Here is a 25,203-nt window from a genome sequence, read left to right as displayed (position 1 = left end):
ATGAATTTTGGGGGGATTTCATAACTAAGACTGATGGTCTCGGATGGGATCATGCTCAGCACCTCCACAACTGGGGCTACCTTTCTATTTTCAGCAAGATAGTTTGATCAGAGCTAGCATGGATACATCTCCTCAAGACGAAATTTACAACTTCCAACTCCAATGCAGACATACCCTCAGATCCTGTGTTGAGTTTGCAGCGTCAGCTCTTAGGGAATTTTTTCTTTAACTTGTTCACAGAAAATGTAGCACATTCAATTGATTTAAAGCAAAGTGTACTTTAAAAGCTTAAGAAATAATAAAGGGATGGGATCTCAGCTGGTGTAAATTGGCCTTGAAATGTTCAATAACGTTAACTATTTTTTAAAAATCTCCACACACTAGATAAGATTCAGAGTTGTTTAATGCATGTTAGTTTTTTAAAAATTCCAAGATACACAGTCATAAAGATACAGGATCTGTCACATTAAAGATTAACAGTACACCAAGGGCTTGCATAAATACTTATTGCTACTGTGTAATATGTTCTAAGATATCCTCTACAGACTTCAAGTAACATACGTATACGTACATACAACGCACTATAGAAAACTCTAAGCAATGGAAGCAGAGTCTTCAAATAATGAAACCTGGTAGAATATTTGGAAATTATTCGTTCATAAAAATATAGTTCCATGCTTTTTTTTTTTTTTTTTTTAAACAAGTAGTGCATTTAAGAGGTACTGGCATGTAAGAGTGTTAAAGTTTCCAAATGTTGTACTGTAAAGTTGCTACTTATTTGCTTTAAAATATGCACACCTGAGAGTTAAGCAAGAAAGGCGCTACAACATTCAAAACTTGTTCAGAACAAAATTTGAGTAACAGTACATTACAGGCATAAAATAAGGGCCAGATCCCCAGCTGGTGTAAATTGGCTTAGCTCCGTTTACTTCAGTTTCACTACGCTGATTTACACCAACTGAGGATCTGTTCCCAGCGTTTGCTCAAAATTCCTTTCGTTGTATTTTGCTTCTGAAACACTTAGGGCCAAATTTCCAATGGATCATAGACAAGAGTGACCATAATAGCTGTTTCAGAGCAAAAACTCTAAGTCTACATATTAAAAATATTTAAGAAATCTACTTCAATGAATACAGATTTTATTTGTTCCCCCTATGTGCTAATTCAGCATAGCAACCTAGATGCCTCCAACACTTCAGTTTTAAAAGAGAAGTTAGTTGGAAAAGTGTAAAATTAGAAATTCCTATAGTACCCCGACCCCCCTACTCCCACAGCATAATTTACAAACAGATAAACTGATATTTCAAATGGTTTCTGCGCTAAGATGCTTCCTGGGCAAAGTTTCAGCTCAGAGCACATTTTTTACAGCAATCTAAAACCCCCTGAAAATAGGGGTTTAATGTAAACACTGATAATCTTAAACCTTAGCAACATAAATAGTCCTATCAGAGAGTTTCTGTGCAGAGTTAATATGGTACAAACATGTTAAGGCCCCAATCCTGAAAACATCTGTGCACATTCTTAACTTTAAGCACAAGTAGTCCTATTGAAGCTGTGGGATTACTTGTGTTCTTAAAGTTAAGCATGCACAAAATTGTTTGAAAGATCAGGGCCCTAGTTAGTGATTCAGTTTTCAAGGTCTACGGATTGTTATGTTTGTTCCTGCTGTATCTAGTGGTTCTATAAAGTCTCGAAGTCAAAATCCATCTCACACAATTTCCTTTTGGAGGTTTTTCAACTATGCTTCTGAGCTTCAGTTAGCTTTCTGATTAGGAACAGTTTGTCACGACTCTCCTAAAAAGACAGTTAAAATAAAACACAATAAATATATTTTAAAAAGACATTCTGTTTCTCCAATGTATCTATACATATAAGTCACACTCACCTTGTCTTTACTAGGAAAAAAGGTGGATTGTTCCCACATGGTAACTAACACATGGTATAATCCTAGTAAAGACAAGGCAATTGTAATTTTAACGAGTTAGTACTGTTTCCTTTTCGAAAGCACCTATGTGACTTAGGAACACAAATCCTATTGACTTTCAATGACACATGTGCTCCTCAATCACTCAGGGGCTTTTGATAATTCCACCCCCTATATACATTAACACACATGCCCTTCTCAGACACAATCAGAATTTAAATACCAAAAGCTGGAGTCCATCCTTAGATACACACACAGGGGCATGCACTACAAAGTTTAATAGTCACTGACTGAAGCTCTGCTTTCACTTCCAAGAGAAAACTTAATCAGGATCATGCTAATCTCCAAAGAGTGCGTTACTCCCGGTACGTGTGGATGCTATGTTCATACTTGCAAATCCCCAAAGCTCTAGGCATGAGTTGATCCTATGTGGAATGTCTGAGCCCTATTCATTAGTAGTTTCTCAAGTTAGTTATTTTAAAACTATTCCTAGTAGAACCTGGCCCAATTTCATGCTACTGTAATACATACACATAATAATAATAATAATAATAATAATTAATAATATAGAGGCATATGGAGCCATATTAGTAAACACAGATTTGGAAACTCTGCTCAAAGTCAGATATCACAGTAATTTTTGCATACATATTCCTTGCAAAGAGCAGTGATATTAAATAGAATGGAATATATATATATATATATGGCAATCAGATGTGTTCTCTGTTTGTGGCTAAGGAACAAGAACATTCATAAAATCCCCAAAGCAAATATTCTGCCTAAGGGTCAGTCACTTGACACCTCCTATTTTTCTGTCTTAATTACTGTTTTCATAGATTAATAATTGAAGATCAGAAGGGATCATTAGATCATCTAGTCTGTTATACTGTATCACGTGGGCCGTAGAATTTCACCCAGTTACCCCTGTATTGCACACAACACCCTGTGTCTGAGTAAAGCATCTCTTCCAGAAAGGCATTCAGTCTTGATTTGAAGACATGAAGAGATGTTAGATTTGAGGGGGTGGGGGGTTGCCTTATTTCTAATATGAATTTGTCTAGCTTCAGATTCCAGCAATTGGTTCTTATTATTCCTTTCAACTCTTGCAAGATTAAAGAGCCCTTTAGTACCCTGTGTTTTCTCCCTGTGAAGGTACTTATACACTGTTGTTCTCATTATACCTGGCTATACAAGAGAAATAGAAGGGAGCAAGAAAACAGCTGGTTTCTTTGCATGCTCGATTTCTAGTGCAACACAACTGAAAAACTTGGGGGGGGGGGGAAGGAATGAAGACATTGTATCAGATCTTACCATAACCAACTGTTCCCTGAGCTGATCAACAACCCGTTTATGTGCTCCAGCCAAGGCAATGAAATAGAACATAATAAGGCTGCAAACAGGAAATATGTATAATATGTTACCATCATACACATGCCAACATACACACAAAACTATTCAGAAAAAAAGACAGTTACAGCGTACACCAAACTAAGCCGGAGGTTGCTGGAACAATTTGTATAGTGCTCATCGAGATCCACTGAACCAAACTGTAAACCCTGTATATGATAGAAACCACCTAAGGTCAGGGGGTGCAGCAGCACCCCTAGTTCCAGCACCTATGAACCTTTAAGCATTGTGATGGAAAACCCAAACTAATGAAGTATCAACATACAGCTGGGATGGGTAGGGGACAGCCATGACTGAAGCAGCCTGTGGCAAGAGAGCTGTTGAGGGATTTCTCCTGTCAGCAGGAAGAGGCACTCAGGGTGCATGGAAGGCGGGTCCTCTTGAAGCTGTTCTGAGATCTGTAGTGCTTCCCCCATCTCCACACATCTGTGTGGTTAGAGGGCCTCTGTCCCCTCCATGGACTATCAGCACCCTTCCGTGCCCTGAGGGGGATGCTCCCTGAGAAGCTGAGTTTAAACGAGTAGTTCTTTAATTTCCCTCTTCTCCAGTTTTTAGCCCTTGATCTGTAGTCACATCAATTTTATATTAATTCCTGTGGGCTTACTATAGATACTGCCCTTGTAAATGACTCAGAATGAGATTAACACTGTGAAAGGAGCAAAGGAGATAGCAGGAAACTGGAAGCTGAAACTGCTTGCCTATCTGAGAACTGAAATGGTTTGTCTTCCAAATAATTAAAATTTATGACCACCACCTACTAGCAAACATGTCATAGGGACTTAGTGACCACGTATTAAAAACATTCTGAGTATTAAGGACATGAAAAATAAGACGTGAAGTCCTAGGGGTACAAAACTACAGACCCAGTTCAGGAAAGCACTTAAGCATATGCTTAAAATTAAACCTTCAAGAATCAGGGCCTGGGGTGAACATTCCGATGTAGTTGGTGGTTTTAACAAGTGCACAAGTTATACAGAACCCCAGTGCACAAGGCCTCTCAAGATCAATGAAACAGTGACATAAAATTAAACTCTACTTTATGGACTGGCCTATCTGGAGACCAAGTAGCAAACTTGGGACTTCAGTTTCCTAAACTGGAAGGCCAGACACATTACACAGGTGCAATTCTGGGGGGGAAACTGCCCTCTGCTTACAACGTGCCAGTTTGCAGAATGGCTAGCTGCTAATGTTTTGGGAAGAGAGATAAGAAGCGGCAATGTTGGTCATCTGGACAACTAAGAGACGAGAGAAGAATGCAAATAATGAAAAGAGACAAAAATTGAAGGTTCAAATACAAGAGCTGAAGCCTACCGCCTCCCTGCGCAAAGAAAATTGGGTTTAATAAATGTTTCACATCCGTTTAATTAACAGAGAACTAAATCGTACAACTACATGGAGGACAACAAAACTTAAAGGGCACCACCAAACTCAACAGCACTCACCAGATAACCATAAAGAAAGGCACTGCAAATGCTTCTGAAGCTATACCATTAAGGACCTTCTGCAGAGCTGTTGGAAACCCTTGTATTGTATGTGGAACAACATCCCACGAACTGTTAAAATTAACGAACGGCCCACACGCTTTAGAGGGGCGGAAGCTATTGAAAAAGCAACATAAAAGAGATGTCACACAGAAAGATATAACAAGGCAACAGGGGATCCCATTCTTATTTGTTTCCATAAGTCAAAGTGCCCTTGTTTATATTAAAATGAATTATTTTAAAACAAAAAAGCTATTAGTGCACAAGTAATTAATTACGTTTTAATTCTATGCAGGTATATTTTCTTCTAACTTATATTTCCAAAATGGTTGGTGACAGGATGGACTGGTGCTTTGTGGGGTGTATATGGGCGGAGAGATTTCTGTGGTCTACAAAACTCATTATGTTGCACGTGGTACGATTAAGTGAGTGAATGTGATACAGACGGAGTATGAAAGATCACCTTGTCTTCCCCCCACCCCACACATCTTTTTTCCCCTCAGTTTTATTTCTTTCTATGCAGCAACATTTTCGTGTTGAGTTCCTTTCTCACTTCCTTGTCAAGATCAAATGAGCATTGAAGAGTGCTGACACCAGGGAGCAGTGGGATTGTTTTAACAAGAAGTAGTCAGAAAAGCCAGGGGGTTAATTGCCCTGGTTTAATCCTGAAAGGCCAGTGAAGCTTCTTGAGGAAAGCAGCATCTGCGGCCAATCAGAACCAGAGAAGAACCAAAACATTTTTTAAAAAAACTCTTGAGGTTTGGGAGAAAGGGGTGTAATTCAAACACTGGACGCTACCGGCCTCCTGAACCCAAGTTCTGGCACAGTTAAGTTTCCTGAGTTGAGGCTAAACCGTGGAGGACTGGACAAATTAAAATTTTACTCCTCTCCTTCCTGACCCCCCGGCCCGAGAGAGAGAGAGAGAGAGAGAGAAAGCAACCGTGACTTGTTTTATGAAAGCCAGACCCACCACTTGAGGCATCCCTACTAGAGTTTAAAAAATCCCTTTAAATGAAAGCAAAATAATAAACTTTATAAATATTAAACCATTATTTACTATGTCATGCTGAGTCCCAAAGGAATAAAAGCCAATACAAGCCCAATCAACAGCACCACCAGGAAGAAGAAATTAGAGCTTGATGCTCTGACAGGCCTCTTTGAAGGTCTACACGTATGCATCAAACTTATCTGGAGAGGAAGAAAAGGGGGGCGAGGGAAAGAAACAGATCTCAACCATTTATTTTTCCAGTAGGTCCATGTCTAGCCTAGCCTAGCCCAGCCCATCCCTCTCCTCTGGCCCCAAATACTAAAGGCTCAATCCTGCTCCCTTTGATATTAATGGGCTCCCTGGAGCTGAGGTCAGAATGTTTTACATTTCAGAATAAGCCAAATACCATCCACCATCTTGGGTTTGCGTCTTCTCAAGAGGAAGTCCCTACAGTTGCTTTCAGAGCTTTGGCCCCAGTCCAGCCAGAGATCCCTATGACTGCATATAGGTCCACTGACTGTAATGGAGTTCTGCCTGTGTGGAGTATATTGCAGGATCGGGGCTTTAGGTTTCAAATCCAAAAGTCCCAACAAGTCACACAAACCTTTGCAAAATATTAAAATGCCAGCAGGGATTTGCTGCTCAAAAGGAATGAATCTAAGCTGGTCTGGTCAGATTTCACAACTTCTGAGACAAAAGGCACATAGAACTGACACTTCTTAAACAAAGTCTTGGATTTCCATTTTGTTGATTGAACTGAATATATGCCATCTTGGCAAAATCCCTTCCTTGCTCTGAAGTCTCATGTTGGAAAATAAACCACCGGCAACAAGGTGTAAATTAACTGCATCACGAAGCAACAGTTTCTTATAAAATGAACAAATTAACTGATGAGCATGACATTAAGCAGTCATTTTCTAGATCCTTTCAAAGTTAAATATCTACTTTTATTGTTTGTTTTTTTAAATCACCATAAAACCACCCCAAAGAGGACACCATGTTATTTCATTTCCATTACGCTGCACCCTTAGTATTTTTTTAAAAATCATTATTTCTATCTTCTGCAAGTACAAAAGCCACAGAGAAGTACCCAATTTACTTCCACTTACCACAAACCTTCATTACCTTTTTTATGTAAAAGACGATAAAATATTTTACAGTTGCTATAGCAGGAAGAACGGGTGAATAAAAGATTCCAATCCAGCAGATTGTCTGCCCATAAACAATTTCCAGTACATTTTCAGGAATTCCAAATTCCTGCAGGCCGCACCACTGAATTGGTTTACAAGAGTAATAGGTAACTAACAACCTAAAAAACAAAACAAAAACACTAGTTCTCAAGCAGTGAGACTGAATTGAACTCCACAACCTTTTAAATATATATTCAGAGTAAAGAGAAAAGGAACATTAAAAGCATTAGACAAAACTTGTAACACAATGACGTCTCAAGAAACCGAATTCCACTGGCAGGCAAGTGTCCAATTGATCAGGTATTTTATTTAACAATCTGGTAATTTTATAATTGCGGTTTTAATTTAAAATGGAAAATCTGGTGAGAAAAGTAGAGTAACAGGAGTAATGGTAAAAAGGAACATCTTAAATTGTTCAGCAAAAACATGTTCAATGGGAGTGAATACTCACTTTCTAGGAAAGTCAACAAACACTGCCACAGCAAAAATTATTATGAAATCAAAAATCATCAGCTTATACATCTCCTGCCCAACTCGAGATTCCCAGCACTGAAAAAAATAAAGAGGGAAAACAGGATTAGAAGAACAAACAGCAACTACAGAAATCTGTCAGAAAACACAACTAACTTCAAAATCACTGCCATAATAGTAAACTCCTAGCCATGTTTCCGAAGTTTTTTATTAATTATTATTATTGCCCTATAACCCATAAACATTTTAAAGGACCAAACCTTGGTCCCATTGGTATCAAACGCAATAAATGCTGTTGGGTCTGAGCCTTCGCTGGTGTTAATGGTCATAGCTCCAATGAGACAGATCTACACCAGCTAAGGATCTGTCCCACTGGCTCCAAAGGAATCTCAATTTTGCCCTAAAAGGAAAACAAGCCATACACAGATTTAAGAACTTCACTGATTTACATTGAGCAATAATACGTAGTGCTAATTGTATCTCTCCCCCAACCCTGCACAGCAACCCAATTCCTGATTACAGGCTGATTACAGCCTACAACTAAAGAGGGGGCAGGCGATCGTCAGCTCCCATTAGATGCAGGAGATATATAGCAAGGAAAACTAATGCCTCTCTTGGAGGACATTAAAGATAAGCATGTCTCAAAGTGAACATCAATTCTGAGTACCTGACACGCAAGCAAAGCATGTACAAAGGTATCTTTATTTGGACATTGTGATTGATTAAACATAAAATCTGCTTACTGGGTAGAGCTCGTAATTGTATCCACAGGGCTTACACTTTTCATTACCACAGGAGATTCGATTCCACAGTGAAAACAAAAGAACACCAATGTTGGCCAGCCGCACAAAGACACACCTGCAGAAATGACAAAATGCCACGCCCTAACACCTCAGAAAAGTCACAATTGTAGAGCCTGATCCAACTGGCAATGGGACTCTATTAAGTGTAACAGGGTGTTGGATCAGGCCCTTAATACAAAAGCATTTCACACAGCTTTAACTGAAGAATAAGCCAATGAGTTAACATAGGTTTTATTTCAGTTTCAATATTATTAAGCTTCTTGGACTCTTCCACACTTTAGATTACAGTATGTCAGTGTTTTGCTTACATTATGTCCTAGACCACAGTCATTTCAAATGTAGGCTTTGGGACAGCCACAGTCCTCGGGCTGCCACTCTCTAACTGCCTCAGGTCACCAACTCCCAGCTCTTTGCTGTCTCTTACCCTGCAGTATCTTTTGGCACAACTACTTCCACTTCGTGCTGGGCCTTGTCCTGCTCTAGCCCTATTAATGCAAGACAGTAACATAAGTGAAGCTGAGACTGCACACTCTGTTGCTGTCCTGTGGAATAGCTGCTGTACAGAGAGACAGTGTGAATATTTCTCCTGCGCTACTGAGAACTGTGCCAAGACTGTATCTTTGTCCCACCACGCATTTATATCAGGGTGAGCCCCCAGAACCAACCCCGCCACAGACCACCCAGCTAGGCGGGTGAAGAGGACGAAATGACTACATTGTCTTTCCATCCACAGACACAGTCATGGATTGTTTCCAGAAATGAAAAAATGCAGTCAAAGACATCCAGCAGAGGCTGCTCTCTGCTATCCTGGGCCCTCCCAAGAAAGCCAGATTGGCTGCTGTGGGGAGCCACAATACATCTCTTCCCTGATTTGGGATGTTGCTGTTTAGGACCATTTTAACTTATGAAAAGAGCACCCATGTGCCACCACGATCAGCACCTTCGAAAAGCTAGTGACAATAATAATAAACACACTTACCGCATCAGTGTTAACCTGATCTCAAAGGCTGGTGAATACTCTTCCAATCGGATTATATATGAAAAAAACAGAGGCGCAATAAAGTTGGCCAGGGTGATCACTATAGAAGGCAAGTATTGCACCAAGAGATTACCCTCAAACATCATCTTGATGCTATCCTACATGGGATGAGAGGTGAGAAGTATAATGTACACAAAAACTTCTCTCAGAGTAGCAGCCGTCTTAGTCTGTATCCGCAAAAAGAAAAGGAGGACTTGTGGCACCTTAGAGACTAACAAATTTATTTGTGCATAAGCTTTCGTGAGCTACAGCTCACTTCATCAGATGCATTCAGGAACTTCTCTGTTCCTGTTCTCTGCTCAGGCTTCCCATTGGCCTGAGCTGTCCAGAACTCTGGCATCATCTTTCACTCTGATCTCTTTTTCTCCCCCACATCTCCGGGGACTACAAATTTGCCTACTGGCACCTCTGCACCACTGTCAATACACAGGATTGTCCCCATCCCTTCCCAAATGTGCATCCAAGCGTTCACCCCTGCATACTTGGAACACTATGACTGCTCCCCCAAGGCCTCGCTAAGTCCAAGTACATGCCGAATGCCGCCTCCAGCTTTTATACTGAGGCAAAAAAACACAGCTGTGTCTCAGCTCTTTCCCTTCCCCTGCCTCACACGACTCCCCTGGCTTCCCAATCATTTTGGGATTCTGCACTCCTTGGGTGAAATCTTGGCCCAAATGAAGACAAAGGCAAAACTCCTAACAGGGCCAGGATTTCACCCCTTGTATTTAAAACCTTTCATTGCCTTTTGTCTATATGGTCCCTCTTTCCCTTCTCTTCCTGTTTGTCGAGCACTGGCCTTCTCTCTGTCGTGTCAAAAAAATCTGGCCGCTGTTGGTCCAAGAACCATTTTCTTCTCTGTGGAGTGCCTACCACTGGAATAACCTTCCCACATCAGTAACTGCCTCCTTTGAAGACACAGCTTTTCTCTCTTGCATATACCTCTTGATTCCACTCCCCATTTGCTGCCAACTAACTGAAGAGTGCTTGGGGATCCCCTTTGTACGGAAGACGCTACACAAGAGAATGTTGTATCAGACCAAACCACTCCATTCCTTTACAATTCTTCACCCTACTTTGCCAAGCATACTTCGATCATCAGCACACTACCAGGATTCATTCTCAGGTCCTGTCTAAGACTTACATTGGAAATATTTTCTTGCGAGTAGATGGTTGCTCTGTAGATAGAATAAAAGCATACTGACAAAAGTGCAAGAACAAAGATATTTAAAAACAGTCTTAGACAGTAGATGCGCAGCTTTTCTTCTGTTGTCCTGTCAGCTTTTTTTTGCCTTAGTCTTTCTTCCGCCAAGTCTGTCTATAAACCAAAGAAAATTCATATTGAAATGTACAGTCCTCTGATGCAAAGGGATATGTGTCCATGTGTCATCAGCACCTGGAACATCCGATTAAGACAAAGAGGTATATCTTGTTCTTGAGGTGCACACATTTGCAGCCTGATCCAAAACTTATTGAAAAAGTTTTTCCATTGACTTCAATGGGTTCAGAACGGGTCTATATCCCAATGCAAATCCCCTAACCCAGTGTTTTTCAACCTTTTCAGGTTGGCAACCCCTTCTTCAAAGTAAAAAAACCTTTGTGACACTTTTACATTTATTATTAAGAGTAAAATATGTACCAACAACAACAAGGATAAGCCTATAAAATTTATTTTTGTGTGGGTTTCAAGAGGTTGACAAGAATACTTCAGTTTTAAAAGTAAGGCTGTGTGGAGAGTGGGGGAGTGAAGTTCTATGCTTTAGATTGCAATAACATTTTCAATGCCTTGTGACCCTGCGTGGGGGTCAAAACCCATCGGATGTGAAACACTCATCTATACCATCTCATCAGATAATTAAATGGTAAGCTCTTTGAGGCAAGGAGATGGGTTTTTAATTTGTTCTATGAAAACTCCTGGCAAACTTTTGGGCACTGCAAAAACAGACATAGTAATAATCTTAAAACCGTTAATGTCAATGGAGTTATTCTCATGTACTGACTATAAAAGATAACTCAACCTAACCAGGACACTTTAATTTATACTTGATGTAATATATTAAAACCCAAAGGGAATTTAAGACAGGTAACCTTAGTGAAGTTCACTTTCCATCCCCAGAACAAGTACGACATTCACACACCATCCCATTATTGCACATCAAGGATGATCTGAAAGGGCCACCTCTAAGGGAGACATTAATCCAGCCTCCAGGCTCACTCAGCATGAGACCCAGGATGTGGGAAGCCAGGGAGGGGCTGGTTCTGTTCACACTGTGTGTTCTGCCGGACTGACGGAATAATGGTAACATGCACGGACACGTGACATTGCACCCCCGTGTATTCGAGATTAGAATCAAGACTTTCATTGGAAATGACGTCACCACTAGGATGAAGGAAGCTTTGATTTGTGACCTGAGTGGCAGCCATCTTATTTTCTCCACACTGGAATAAAAACTAACTGAGGCCCTGGATTTATGGTAACATATTAATCTGGTCTTAACAGGGAGGAAAGCCATGGGTGTTATATTTTGTAAAGTACAGACAAACAACAGCTGTTGTTTAATGGGATTACACACACACACAGTCTCAGTATTCAAAATGGATAAGAAAGAGGAGGAGTAAGGCGATAAATGGTAGCTCTCTCTCCAAAGGTCATTTTACCACACAAATGTCAGCAGCAAATGCATGTGGGAAGAGGGCAGAACAATACTGATTTTAATCAGAAATGCTTTATAGCACCCAGTTGTCTGTAGAAAACCTCTTCTGCGGTTGAGAACCTATTTGGAGGTTTGAATCCTATTTTCTGCACATGTGTCACTGAAACACCTGATTGAAAATGGGGTGTTTTTTTTTTTTTTAAAGCAGCAGTGTGGCGGTTGACAAATAAACTGTAAGGTGAACTGCTGCTGCTCTTTATTCTGACCAAGCAGCTTCCTACAACGTTGCAACCTTGCAACCCAACAATCAACAGATTTTCTGTTGGGATAAGTAGAGACTAGCACAGGAAGAATGACTGGAGCGTGAGCAAGAAGATGAAAAGAGAAGCATGGGCTGGATGGGGGAAGGCCCTGAGGCTCAGTACTGATCCTGCCAGCATTGCAACAGACCCCTATATAGTCCGGAAGAGCATGCAATAGGATGTGGGATCTCTCTCTCTCGCTCTCACACACACACACACTCACTCAATGTGTGCATGCTTCTTTAATCTTCCTAGCCCTATTCCAATTATCTGCAAAGTTATGTACATGTCTTATGAGCCATCCTGAAGTGCAGAAAGGCGAAATAGGATACAAAGGAAAAAACAAGAACAGTTACTTACTTTTAGTTCATACTGTAAACTACTATGTTTCAGCCGCGAAGCATTCAGATCTGTAATGCAGAAGTCCCAGCCTGCAAAGATTTTGTTGCAGTAACTCTGAAATTGATCTTCCTCACGTACCAAGTTTTGTTTAAACCCTTCCACAGACCTAATAAAACATATTGCAGACCCTTGTTCATTCATTAAACAGTCTTACCAAAAACTTGAGCAACCATGATTTCTACACTTTTTCTTTCTGCCCTTTCAGAATCTATATAGCAGCAAGCAAAATCTCTACTAGTTGACACACATTAATCAGCACAAACATCTGTTACCAATTTTTTCATCCAAACTCTCTCAGTAAGGCCTAAGATCAGAAAAAAAAAAAAACCAGCTTGAAGTCGTTGCAACCCATGAAAACTAAGGTTTTGTGTAGTTCACAAATGGATTTCAGAGTCCCCTCAACTCTTAGCAACCACATATACTTCCAGAAATACACCGAGACTCTGGTCACATAGTGTCCTGCGAGGTCTTCTGTTTTGTCAATTTTCCTCCCTCTCCAACTCACACTACCTCTGCACAAGAACTTATTTCAACTTTATTAAAAATATTAAAAATTCTTAGCTCCCAGCACCTTATATTAAAAAAAAAATCCTAACAGCGCAAGACTACACAGATAAGGATCTAACACATCATTATCGTTACCTCCATACCAGGGCTTGTAAGATCTTAAACCCAGAAGCTAGATTTATTCAGCCTAGCCAATATTCAGCTTTATTAGTTCACCTGGATCTGCATCACAGACCTAAAGTTTTTGCTTCAGTCCCCCATCAAAGGTTGAACAATCCCCTTGAAAGCAGCCAATAGAATGAATTTTTTATTCCACGTGCTCTGTATCAATATGTTTTTGATGGAGGAAAACACCATGAGTTATCAGAAGGGATTTAGCTGACGCTACACTATTTCCATATCAATGGATGTCCAAGAATAATTCACTGTGTTTCCTATATACTGGGATAGAAAGTGAACTGTACAATATCAAGCAATAAATAGAAGATACCAAAAGTTGTCTTTACCTTTTCACTATCCAGATAAGACTTAATGAGAGACAGACAAGTGTAGTCAGCAAGTACGCAAGTGGCACATTGTATTTAATGACTTTCAACTGTACCATATCTATTGTGTAATATCCATAGAACAGACTCGTCATTTCAAGGAAACCCTGTGACAGGAATACACATAACACTGGTCACAATACTGATCTCTCAGCTAGTAAACAAGGTTTTGCAGAGAGCTTAGTACAATGAAACAAAGATTGCTATATAGCGCCCGAAACAAGCAACAACAAGTTTGGAGTTCCCAAGTTCTTGCACAGCATGAACCATGTTTTGTTAGAGAGATTAGCTACCTCATGGACCCACTTCCCCTTCCACTCACAACACAGTCTGCTGGCAGCTTCATGAAAGCCATTGCAGTAGAAATAATATATTTAAAGCATCTTTCAGTGCAAAATAGCAGCTGGAAATGAGAATAAGAGACTGCAGCATGTGACCAGCCAGGTCTCCTGGCCCACTAGCAAGCAGCTGCCTGTTGCATACAAAGATTAAAACTTTATCTCCACTGATGTATATGCAGCATCATTTTCAAAACTGATGTGAAAAGATATTCCTCTAGCAAAACCTCTTTGTATTTTACATGTGTTAACTTTGGATTTAGAAAAGTAAAACAATTCAATCTAATTACTCACAGTGCCAGAGAGCAGATCTATTATGTAAGTATGGAAGTAAACGAGTTCTTTAGTACCATTAATTGTATAATTTCTGCATCGCAACTCTGCAAAAGGAAGACAGAATAAAAGTCACTGGGAAAGTAGTGATTTTCCACTTTACCATGAGACCAAGGTAGTTCAAATATTACTTCTACAGGCAAACACTTATCTCCCCTTTAAAATGCTTGACATAAACAATAGTAAACTATTGTAAGGATGTTTACCTATGCTTTCTGAAGGAACTTTAACGTAGCTACTGTTGAGAACTCCGTATTTAGAAATGGTGCTTGGAAGTGTTATAAAACTGAACATCAGAACAAAGATTATAAAATTTAACATGACCAGGAAACGCAGGAAAGAGAAATAGGACTTGATACCAGTGCCAAACTTCCCTGGGAACAGAAAAGAAAATGTCACCAATCATAATGAAAAAAATCACTGTGAATATGAAACGACATTAAAGGCAAAGGGTCCAGAATCTGATCTCATTTACACAAGGGGAAATCTGGAGGCATGCCATTGAAGCTAGTATTGTTACTCTAGATTTACAATGATGTAAATTAAATGAGAATCTGACTCAGTGTCTCTTTTCAACTAGTTTTCATCTGACACGTTTCTATTGACCTGTCAGGGAAATTATAAATACTAGTATATATATTTAAAAGGCTGACTACAGACGATACTCTATACCTTTAACTATTAACTGGGTCCACACAACACAGCAACCTGCAAAAAAAAAAAAAAAAAGGGACAAACACAGATTCTCCTCTGAATTTGATCTCAAATCTAAGTACATTTATGGGAATCTAAACTGGTGTCATTTACACCTTCTTCTGGGTCAGTCTACATAAAATTACATCAATTTAGGTTTCAGAGTAGCAGCCGTGTTAGTCTGTATTCGCAAAAAGAAAAGGAGGACTTGTGGCACCTTAGAGACAAACCAATTTATTTGAGCATGAGCTTTCGTGAGCTACAGCTCACTTCATCGGATGCATTCAGTGGAAAATCCACTGAATGCATTCACTGAATGCATCCGATGAAGTGAGCTGTAGCTCACAAAAGCTTATGCTCAAATAAATTTGTTAGTCTCTAAGGTGCCACAAGTCCTCCTTTTCTTTTTACATCAATTTAGACTCTCTTCCATTCAGACTCACACCCACTTACTGAGGTGCCATTTACAGTCCCTTACATATCACTTCTGAACAAGGTCCTGAGTCTGAGTGAGCATATGGAAATCTAATTTAGCATAATTTACACTCCAGGGAGCTATCCGGAGGTGTAAATAGGGTAGGGGGAACTTTAACTTATCCCAATTACTTACTTTTCCTAGTACAGCCCTATCACCTTTCTCTTCCAGTCCCTTAGCATGTAATTTATTCCCTCAAACTCAGTGTGCCAAATTTAAAGGTAACATGTGAGGGAAAGTTGCACAATAAATGACAGTAAGGGGTTGCAAGACTGAGGCAGGATAACTTATACCAAGGGGAGCAGTAAAAGGTGAAAGTTGCACCAGCTTAGACTCATGTAAGGTGCAAAGGTTTGAATGGGCATGGAGTCAAGGGCTAAGAAACCTTATCAGGGCAGCGTAGGGACATTTGCACTGATGTCAACTGTGCCATGGTGTACCTATTCTGTAGGCTTCAGTCTTCAGGACATGCAAACTTATTTTCTGAGGAAAACGCACACATACACCGATCTACATACTAACAATACTGCACGCTTAACAGCAAGATAAAACAGAAAATGGAAGTATAAAAGTATAATACCCTCAATGCTACGAATGTCATTTCTCCAAAGTTCCAAGTAAGATGACAGCTCCTTGATTTCATCTAGAAATTTTTTCCATGATTTATTTCTGGTCTGCTTCCACTGATCCCATCCAGATAAATATTTTACATTAGCCTCCTGGATGTCCCTAGTAAAAATATAAATTAAAATAAACTCCTAGTCATAGGGACAGAATTTTTTTTTTGGGGGGGGGGGTTAGAGTGTACACACACACACACGGCCTGGCACCACAATACAAATAAATAATAGTAATGTATGCAGGTCCCCCCTAAGCTATTTTGGAACAGGTCAGGTTCCAACCAATGGCTCTGGTACTGTACCCTTCATTTAAAATATAAAACAAAAATGGCTAATAAATCTCTCCTGTTCAACTTCAGAATAATGTGTCTCCTTTACTATAAACTAAAAATGGAACAATCCGATGACAACTAGTGCCACCTTGTGAGACAGGGAAAATAACTGGAATAGGAACATTCCAACAGTCCAGCAACCTCCCTTCTTAATCTTTCTCATCATTAATACCACTTGGGGCCTGTCTACACTAGGGATATTTTAACCAGTTTTAAAACTGGTTAGAGCCACAGTACAGACCCATTATTAGACAATTTAAGGTAACCTATGCTGTTTTTACTAAACCGATTTCAAAATGGTTCTGCAAAACCAGGTCAGGACACCTAGGGTACCTCTACACTTCAAGCTGGAGGTCTAAATTTCAGCTCAATGAGACATAGCCGTGCTAGCTCTGATTGACTAGGGTGCTAAAAATGGAGCATAGCCATGGCAGCATGAGGGGCTAGCTGCCCTGAGTACATGGCTAGAGTCTTGGACAGGATCATACTCAGGACAGCTAGTCCCTCCTGCTGCTGCAGCTACATACTATTTTTAGCACACTAGCTCAATCAGAGCTAGTGCAAGTATGTCTCCTCAAGCTGGAATTTACACCTCCAGCCTGAAGCATAGACGTAACCCTCATGAGGACTTGGTTTTAGGTGACCTGATCTATCTTAAATCAGAGTCAGTAAAAATGGGTCAAGCCACCTTATACTGTCTAATAACTGATGTACACTGTCTCTAACCAGTCTTAAAAGCAGTTTAGCTGAAACAGTTTTCCTAACGCAGACAGTATCACGGCTGCCATCTGTAGCCTCTCCGTAGAAAAGAGTGCGTATTTGTGATTCATCTTCTAGGACTGCATTCACCTCAAAACAATTTTAAATGAACAGTGAAATGAAAGAGCCATGGAGGAGGAATCACTTCCCAAGGTTGCGTAAGCAAAGGGAGATTGCCATTTGCAGACAGCAGCTCTCTTCTGGCACCAATATTTTTAAATTTTCAGTTGTGCCTGATTTACTGGCCAAGTGAGCTGGTACAGGGGGTTAATAATTCAGAGGGTCAAGTGATCTCTTTCTTACTGTCAGTAAAAGATAACATTCTATCCACCTCAAAGCTATTTTTGCCAGATTGGGGGCGGGAGGGGGGAAACAACCCAAAAAGCCAAGTAAATTTATAAAAATGCACAGAAAAAGGAGCTCTTCAAAAATGCTTACCAAAGGAGGATAGCTTCCCTTGGTAAAATTTAAGAATTGATGAGGTCAGCTGTGTTTTTTAAAACCTCTCACCTCCAGCTCTGCCAAGAATGTGCTTGGCTGGACATTAAAACCCCCCCTTTTTTTTAGAAAAGCAAAAATTTAGGGATCCATTATTTCCACAACACACAGCCACACATAACTGCCATTTACATTAGCATCAAAGGAACACACTCCCTTTAATTGGTTATATTTGATAACAAAAAGCTCTGCCCCAATCAATCGCATTTACTTTGGGACTATCTACCAGTGCTGCTGGATCAGGTCCATAGGGGAACATTAGAGGGATGCAGGGAAAGCTTCCTGAATTTCTGTTAATTGACAGGTTTGTTTATTTCAGCCCAATGGAAAAATTATCATGAGGGTTATAGAAATGAGAGAGAGAAAAGACCCATGAAATACAAATCCATCCCTCTGCAAGCATAAGCTACAATCCCTAACAGATATGTCAAATATTAAACTGCTATTCCACTTAATCTCAGCCAAAAGGCCAAGAAACTGCAACTTTAATGTAACTGATTGATGTAAAAAAGATGGCTGTGAATACCAAAGTTCTTCAGAAATTTTAATATGCTCTCAGATTTATAAAATATTTAGCTTTTTGTCTATTTAATGTTATAAGGAGAGCGGGTCAAAATTCAGAATTTCCATCCCTCAGAAATTCTGAGATTTTTGAAATCTGGTTTCATCCCAAATCAGAATGAAAAGTCAAAATCTGATAATTTCTGAAAAATGAAATATTCCAAAAATATGTATTTTCAATTAGATACATAAATAATAAATTTATCATAAATTATATAACAGTCAAAATAAAATACTTCAGTAATTTCCCACAAAAATTTGGACAAGATTGATTTTCACCCAACATTTTGAAGTTGTCAGATCAGCATTTTCCAACAGAAAACTGTTCCACTGGAAAACTGACCAGCTCTAGTAATATGCTCCAGCCCAGCAGCAAAAATAAGTAGTATACACAAGCTATTCTATAACATTTAAACCTTTTTCAGTGACTCAGGATACCTTTTGGCATCAAAAAAGTGAAAATTTGCCATGGCAAAACAATACAATGACTAGCAATGGCTGGAGCATTGGGAACTCTGAGCGGCAAGAAAAACATTTTAAATTCAACGGATTGAGGTTTGATTTTTTTTTTTAAATATAAATTTATATATTCACAAAAATTGGCAATGAAGAAACCTAAATACAAAAAGTTAAGGCTTGGCACAACCCCGCCCACTGAAATTCAAAAGCCTTGTATCCCCTCAACCTATGCTCTCATGGAGCAAAGGCAACATACAGCATTCACAAGGATGCTATGCAAGTGTAGCAAACAAAGGCTTTGATCTTGCAAATATATATGCTTGTGAGTGACTTTGTCCACAAGTAGCCCCACTGAATTACTCACATGCTCATTTGTAGTATCAGGACCATAAGAACGGCCATACTGGGTCAGACCAAAGGTCCATCTTACCCAGTTTCCTGTCTTGCAAAATGCCAGGTGCCCCAGAGGAAATGAACAAAACAGGTAATCACCAAGTGATCCATCCCATTGCCCATTCCCAGTTTCTGGAAAACAGAGGCTAGGGACACCATCCCTGTCCATCCTGGCTAATAGCCATTGACGGACCTATCCTCCATGAATTTATCTAGTTCTTTTTTTAACCCTGTTATAGTCTTGGCCTTCACAACGTCCTCTGGCAAGGAGTTCCACAGGTTGACTGTGCATTGTGTGAAGAAATATTTCCTTTTGTTTGTATTAAACCTGCCGCCTATTAATTTCATTTGGTGACCCCTAGTTCTTGTGTTATGAGAAAGAGTAAATAACACTTCCTTATTTACTTTCTCTATACCAGTCATGATTTTATAGACCAAAGATAGCAACACACATGTGACCACATGTGCTGTAGTCAGTACAGTTTCCCTGCTCTACTCAACTGGAAGCTGAATTGGTAGTCTGGCAGGAAACCAAGAGCTGAACCTAATTTGCATTAAATGAATAGACTACAGCTGACCTCATCTCTAACTGTGGCTAGAGCTGCTCTCACAGGAGGTCAGTTTGCAGAGACTACAGGCCCCAACATGTAGCATTCCAACAGGCACTCTGGAGAACAACACAGGCTGCCTTTTGCCTCCATTTTTGATGGAGATGGGGCTATGCAGTTCTCAACACTATGAAAGTTTGATGTTCAGTTTTCTGAGGCACTTAATAACAACAGTAATATCACTTATCATTACTGAGCATCCTGACTTAGCAGCTGTTCTGCCATATCAATCGCATGTATTTGATTGCACAAGTGCCTAGAGCCCCACAAGGGCCCCATTGCGCCAGGCACTTGTAAGCCGGTGGTCTAACTCACAGGCCCAGGCACCAAAGAACACTCTCCCAAAGAACATCCCAGTCCCCTTTTCTTCAGGGACTCCGCTTTATTTCTTCAAATAACACTAGTTCAACACATGATACATGCTGTGACAATCAGGGTCCAGACACCCTAGGGTGAGAACAGGAGGTCTGAACCCCAAAGAATGAGTAATTGAATCAAACGAGCGTACACAAGATTATTGTACTATAAATGTGTATCAAGTAAGGTATCATATAAAACTGCTTAGGCAAAGATTGTAACTTGCTCAAATTAAGTTTTAGTCACTAGAAAGTGTGTTTTGTTTTGTTTGCAACCATACCGGTCTCTTTTTTTCTTGATTAATGTCACTTAAATCTCTGTTCTTTATTAATAAACTTATTCTTAGTTTTAGTATAAATTATCTCAGGGCTGTTACATTGACGTATAGCACGAGTCCTTGGTGAACATAACGTCATTGTCTCTTTGGAGACAGCAAACTTAATTCTGTGTGTGTCCAGTGACCACCACAGAGAGATGTCTCCAGGTAACTCGGGAGCTGGGATACACTGATTGTTACCTGCGAGGCAAGGTTAAGACTTGCAGAGTCTCGGGGAGTTTGTTGGTGAAGTGGACAGATTGATGTGGTAGGCAGCGGACACACAGTCTAAGCTCCAGCAAAGCTCATTCTTGCTAAGACAGAGAGGTAATACTGTGGCTTATGGTTCTGAGAGCCTTGGGGAGAGTGTCACACATGCCCTTTTCTCCTTGACCGAGGCTCTCCTACAGAGGCCTGCCTACTCCCTATAGAATTACACTCCACAGGCCATGTACCTGGGAGTCAAGGTGGACCTCTCTGCTCCCTTCTACTTCCTGGGCTGCTCCCCACAGGATTACACTCTCAGGCCAGCCACCTCAGAGTCATATCTAAACTAGGCCCTGTCTAGGGTCTCCTGCAGGAACCTTCCTACTCCCTGTAGCTCTCGCTGGTCTTTGTGAGGACCAGGGATCTGTCAGCTGATCCCTGGTCTCCCAGCTTCAGCTGGGAAGCAACTTATTAGTCACAGATGGGACGGGGGCACAACTCCCCTAAAATGGCCAGCCATCTGGTGACAGTGCTTTACAAGCACATGACAAAAAAGTGGTCCCTGACCTAAAGAGCATACAAACTACACAGAAAGACAGGAGACAATGGAGGTGAGAGGACGCACAAGAAAACAAGAAATTATTATAAACAGCACAATAAGCAACGTCACCGCCCACCAGCTGCTGAGTTTTTTGTAGGCTTTGAGGAGTGGTTTGAAGGAAGACAATTAGGTGGCTTTGCAGATGTTTATGGAGAGCTCCTTCCATGAGCACAGGGGGCAGCATGTGAGAAAACACAAAGGGGCTTATTGGACAATCTGATAAAGGGGCAATTGAGACTGATGCCCGTTGACAGAGCAGTGGAGTCAACATCTCAACAGTGCACAAGAGATGATGGGGAGGATAGAGATAAGCCATGAAGGGCCTTAAGTATATAGAACAGTATTTGCGTTTGATCAGATGGAGCAGGGGGAGCCAGAATTGTGTTCACTTGGCAGTAATGATAGTTCACCTGTTCAGATTCTCCCATCCCCTTCTTTAATTCCCTGCAATTATTCCTCACCTCAGGCCAGAATGAAGTCATTGGGACTTCTCTTGTGAATATCTGCTCACCAGTGTAAGCCAGGAGTTCGCAATTAGACCCATAGTGATCTTTGCAAATTTCTATTTGATAGAATGGATTTTAATGTACTACATTGGGGGGGGGGGGCAGGGAAGGGCTGGACAGCTCCTTTTTGATGCAATATTTGGTATGGTGCAACAATCTAGGAAGTGGACTTGAGTCTTACACCATTTCAACTCTCCATGGCACGTACTCTGCACAGATTTAGAAAAAGCTAACATTTAAAAAAAAAAAAAACAGTCTACTGATCCAACCTTAGTCTTCTCTTCTCCGGAATATTTAATGCATATTCTCTTATTGATCGAACCACAGCCTCATTTTCCACTCCTGTTCCTTCTACAAGATTTCTTTTCTCTGCAGCAGGGGGTCTCACAAAGCCATGATTGTTTTGTCGTCTATCTTGTGTTCCTCCAGCAGAAGTTCTCCGCCTCAAAATGGACCGATAACTAGGCAATTCTTGCAGAAAGGTAACAGATGATGATGTACAGTTTGCATCAGGAAGGAAAACTTCTGCCAAAAAAAGAAGAGAGGAAGCAAATGAACTTAAGTGTAAAATATGGTCAAAATAAAACTCATGAGACCAGAGGCAGGGAATTTGTATGAAACGTACAATAATCCATAGGGAGAAAGAGTACTGCTGCGAATTGCAAAAAAATCCTTCCAGTGTCATGAGGGTGGAAAGGTGTTAAATGGATGCTCTAGCCGGTGACAGTACAGCTGGTGCAAGGAGTTTGAAAAGAGCAAGGATGCTACAAAATCATGCTACAGCCCTGCAAAGTTCAACTCTACAGCAAGATTCAGCAACATAATTTGGTCCCATCTACACTTCAAGACCAAACTGTATTTTAGCCACATCAGGACCTACTGTTCTGTAGCCTATAGACATAGGCATTTGCTAGGTAAGGCGCAAGTATAAGTTAAGGAAGTAACACAATGAGCCTACAAACCTCATCGCCTGTAAGACAATAGCTTAGCAAAACTAATTGAGGCATAAGGCCCCAAAAGCCATAGCATAGGCAGCTAACCAGGAGCCTCCCTAGACCAGGGGTCCCCAATGCAGTGCCCGTGGGTGCCATGGCGCCTGCCGGCGCATTTTTGTGCGCCAGCAGGACACCCCGCCGCCGAAATGCCGCCGAGAAGCATTGCCGTTTCTCGGCGGGATTTTGGCGGTGACGCTTCTTCCCACTGCCACTTCTCAGCGGCGGCATTTCGGTGACGGGGTGTTAGCAACATGCTATTCCCACAAGAAAGGTTGGGGACGACTGCCCTAGATCATAAGATGTCACAAGATAGAATGCTGCAATAAATAAACGTGACTAAATTGCTGACAGGACCACATGATGCCAGGTGGTATCAGCTGTAGATATTTTAAATTAGGAACATCAGCAGATATCTGACCAAAAGAATGACATAGTAATTAACTGACATATACTCTGATAAGCTTGATGTAAAAGGCCTAGTAACCTATGGAAGGGTCATTACACAAAGTAAAACTATTTCTCCATGTTTATTCCCCCCCCCCCCCACTGTTCCTCAGACGTTCTTGTCAACTGCTGGAAATGGCCCACCTTGATTACCACTACAAAAGGTTCCCCCCCCCACCCCCTGGTAATAGCTCACCTTAAGTGATCACTCTCGTGAATGCACCTGATGAAGTGAGCTGTAGCTTACGAAAGCTTATGCTCAAGTAAATTTGTTAGTCTCTAAGGTGCCACAAGTACTCCTTTTCTTTTAGTGCTTTCTTAGAATGAGCTGTGTGGTAACTTTCAACCGCTGGCTATTTATGTTCATAGCCACTGGAGAGGAAGCAGACTGCAGACACTGGCCTGTTTAGGCAGTCTGGCTTCCCTGGGATATGATGCTGTAGGGCAAGGGACCATGCAATCTGGAAATAACCCTGGCAAGAGAGGAAAAGATGCAGGTCTCTGCCACAGAGAGGTGACAGCTAGGAGCCAGAAACATTTAAGTGGGTGCCACTGGTAGACCAGAAGGGGAATGTAGGTGCAATTGCCTTGAACTGTGACATCCCAGGCTGTCCCCTCTTTCTGGAGATTAAATTCTGCTCTCAGATTCACACGTGCAACTTTCACGGCAAACAACAGACAATCAGGGCTTCCTTGAACACTCCCTTTTACTCAGGGAGTAAATTCCCTTTACCCGTATATATTCTCCATGGCGGAGAGGCACCTCCAGAGTCCTAGTGAAAAAAAACAAAGGGCCTGGCTCTTCCTTGCCTCTTGCAGTCCTTCACACCAGTGCAACACCCCGGGGTGTAAAACTCCACCATGCTGATTCGTTAGTAGTTGTAGAGCACTACTGCAGAACCTGGGAGCCCCACGCCTGGCCCAGGGCCCTGCGGTGCTAGGCGCTGTACAAACCCACTCTCTGCTGCACTTGACACCCATTTCCCACTGGGGTTCAGGCGGGAGAAGCCCCAGGCCCACAGTATTGCCCAGAATAATCCTTCTCCTGGCGCCTGCCTGGCTCGGAGTCTCCCTGTTTTCAAGCTGTTTAAATGAAGAACCCGGAGCCGAGAGGCCGCTCGGAGCCGGCGTTCACCGGCCCACGCGTGTCCCCGCCCGGCTCTCACCCGCTGGCCCGGCGGGCTGAGCGTCCGCAGCTGTTCCCACGGCCAAGCCCTGCGGCGCCGCCCGCCCCAGCCCCGCCGGCTCCGGGCAGGCGAGGATCCGAGGCCGGTGTCCTCCCCTCCCAGCGCCGCAGCCGGTCACCTGCCCACCCGCCCTCGGCACCTGGCTGCAGGGCCCCTCCGCTCGGCCTGGCTCCCCGCTTACCGTCATCGTCGCGGCCGCCGGGCGGCCGCCGGGTCTCCGGCGCCGGCTGCTCGCACATGCTGGACAGGGGTCGCCCGCTCTGGCCGCCGGAGAAGCAGGAGCCGCGGCCCGGGCTGGGGTTCCAATTTCCGGGCGTCACAGGGCCAATGAGACGCGCGCAGCCGGCTGCATTGTGCAGTCAGCGCGGAGGGACGAGCCCAGTCCCGCACACCCCCGCGCCCCTCGGCCGGGCCCTTGCCTAGTCTACCCGGGCGGCCCGGGCTCCCCAGCAAGGGCCCCCCTCCACCAGCAAGGCTGGGAATCGGTACCTGTGCAGGGCAGGGGCCCGTAGGAAGGAAGGAAGAGGAAATAAAGCTAGTCCTCGGCTTGCACTTCCCCCACCCTGTGCGCTGGGTGTCTCATTTGTGGGTCTGCACAAGCCGAGGGGCGTCCTGCGCAGCGTGTGTGCGTCTGCATAAGCCGAGGGGCGTCCTGCCCAGTGTCTGTCTGTCTGTACAGTCCGAGGGGCGTCCTGCGCAGTGTCTGTCTGTCTGCACAGACCGAGGGGCGTCCTGCCCAGTGTCCGTCTGTCTGCACAGACCGAGGGGCGTCCTGCCCAGTGTCTGTCTGTCTGTCTGTACAGAACGAGGG

General features: G+C 42.1%; 1 protein-coding gene across 3 annotated transcripts; it reads right to left on the bottom strand.

Annotated features, from left to right (window-relative positions):
• Nucleotides 1-385: 385 nt before the first annotated feature.
• TMC7 (transmembrane channel like 7) lies at nucleotides 386-25,203 on the bottom strand. 3 transcript variants are annotated; one of them, XM_073362309.1, is made up of 16 exons: nucleotides 24,574-25,203; nucleotides 22,036-22,288; nucleotides 16,130-16,278; nucleotides 14,588-14,755; nucleotides 14,343-14,428; nucleotides 13,672-13,817; nucleotides 12,617-12,764; nucleotides 10,445-10,618; nucleotides 9,244-9,401; nucleotides 8,205-8,319; nucleotides 7,442-7,539; nucleotides 6,926-7,109; nucleotides 5,870-6,000; nucleotides 4,774-4,929; nucleotides 3,236-3,314; nucleotides 386-1,794 (listed from the first exon to the last, which is right to left on the bottom strand). In XM_073362309.1, exons 1-16 carry the CDS (start codon nucleotides 24,629-24,631, stop codon nucleotides 1,735-1,737), a joined length of 2,163 nt encoding a protein of 720 aa, XP_073218410.1. In that variant the 5' UTR covers nucleotides 24,632-25,203; the 3' UTR covers nucleotides 386-1,734. The 3 variants fall into 3 exon arrangements, with proteins under 3 accessions (XP_073218410.1, XP_073218409.1, XP_073218411.1); XM_073362308.1 differs by having other exon boundaries at nucleotides 22,036-22,291; nucleotides 24,574-25,202; XM_073362310.1 differs by lacking the exon at nucleotides 14,588-14,755 and having other exon boundaries at nucleotides 22,036-22,291; nucleotides 24,574-25,202.

This window comes from Lepidochelys kempii, chromosome 10, assembly GCF_965140265.1.
Source record: "Lepidochelys kempii isolate rLepKem1 chromosome 10, rLepKem1.hap2, whole genome shotgun sequence".
NCBI classification, from domain to species: domain Eukaryota; kingdom Metazoa; phylum Chordata; order Testudines; family Cheloniidae; genus Lepidochelys; species Lepidochelys kempii.
This window is presented reverse-complemented; position numbering and strand designations above follow the sequence as displayed.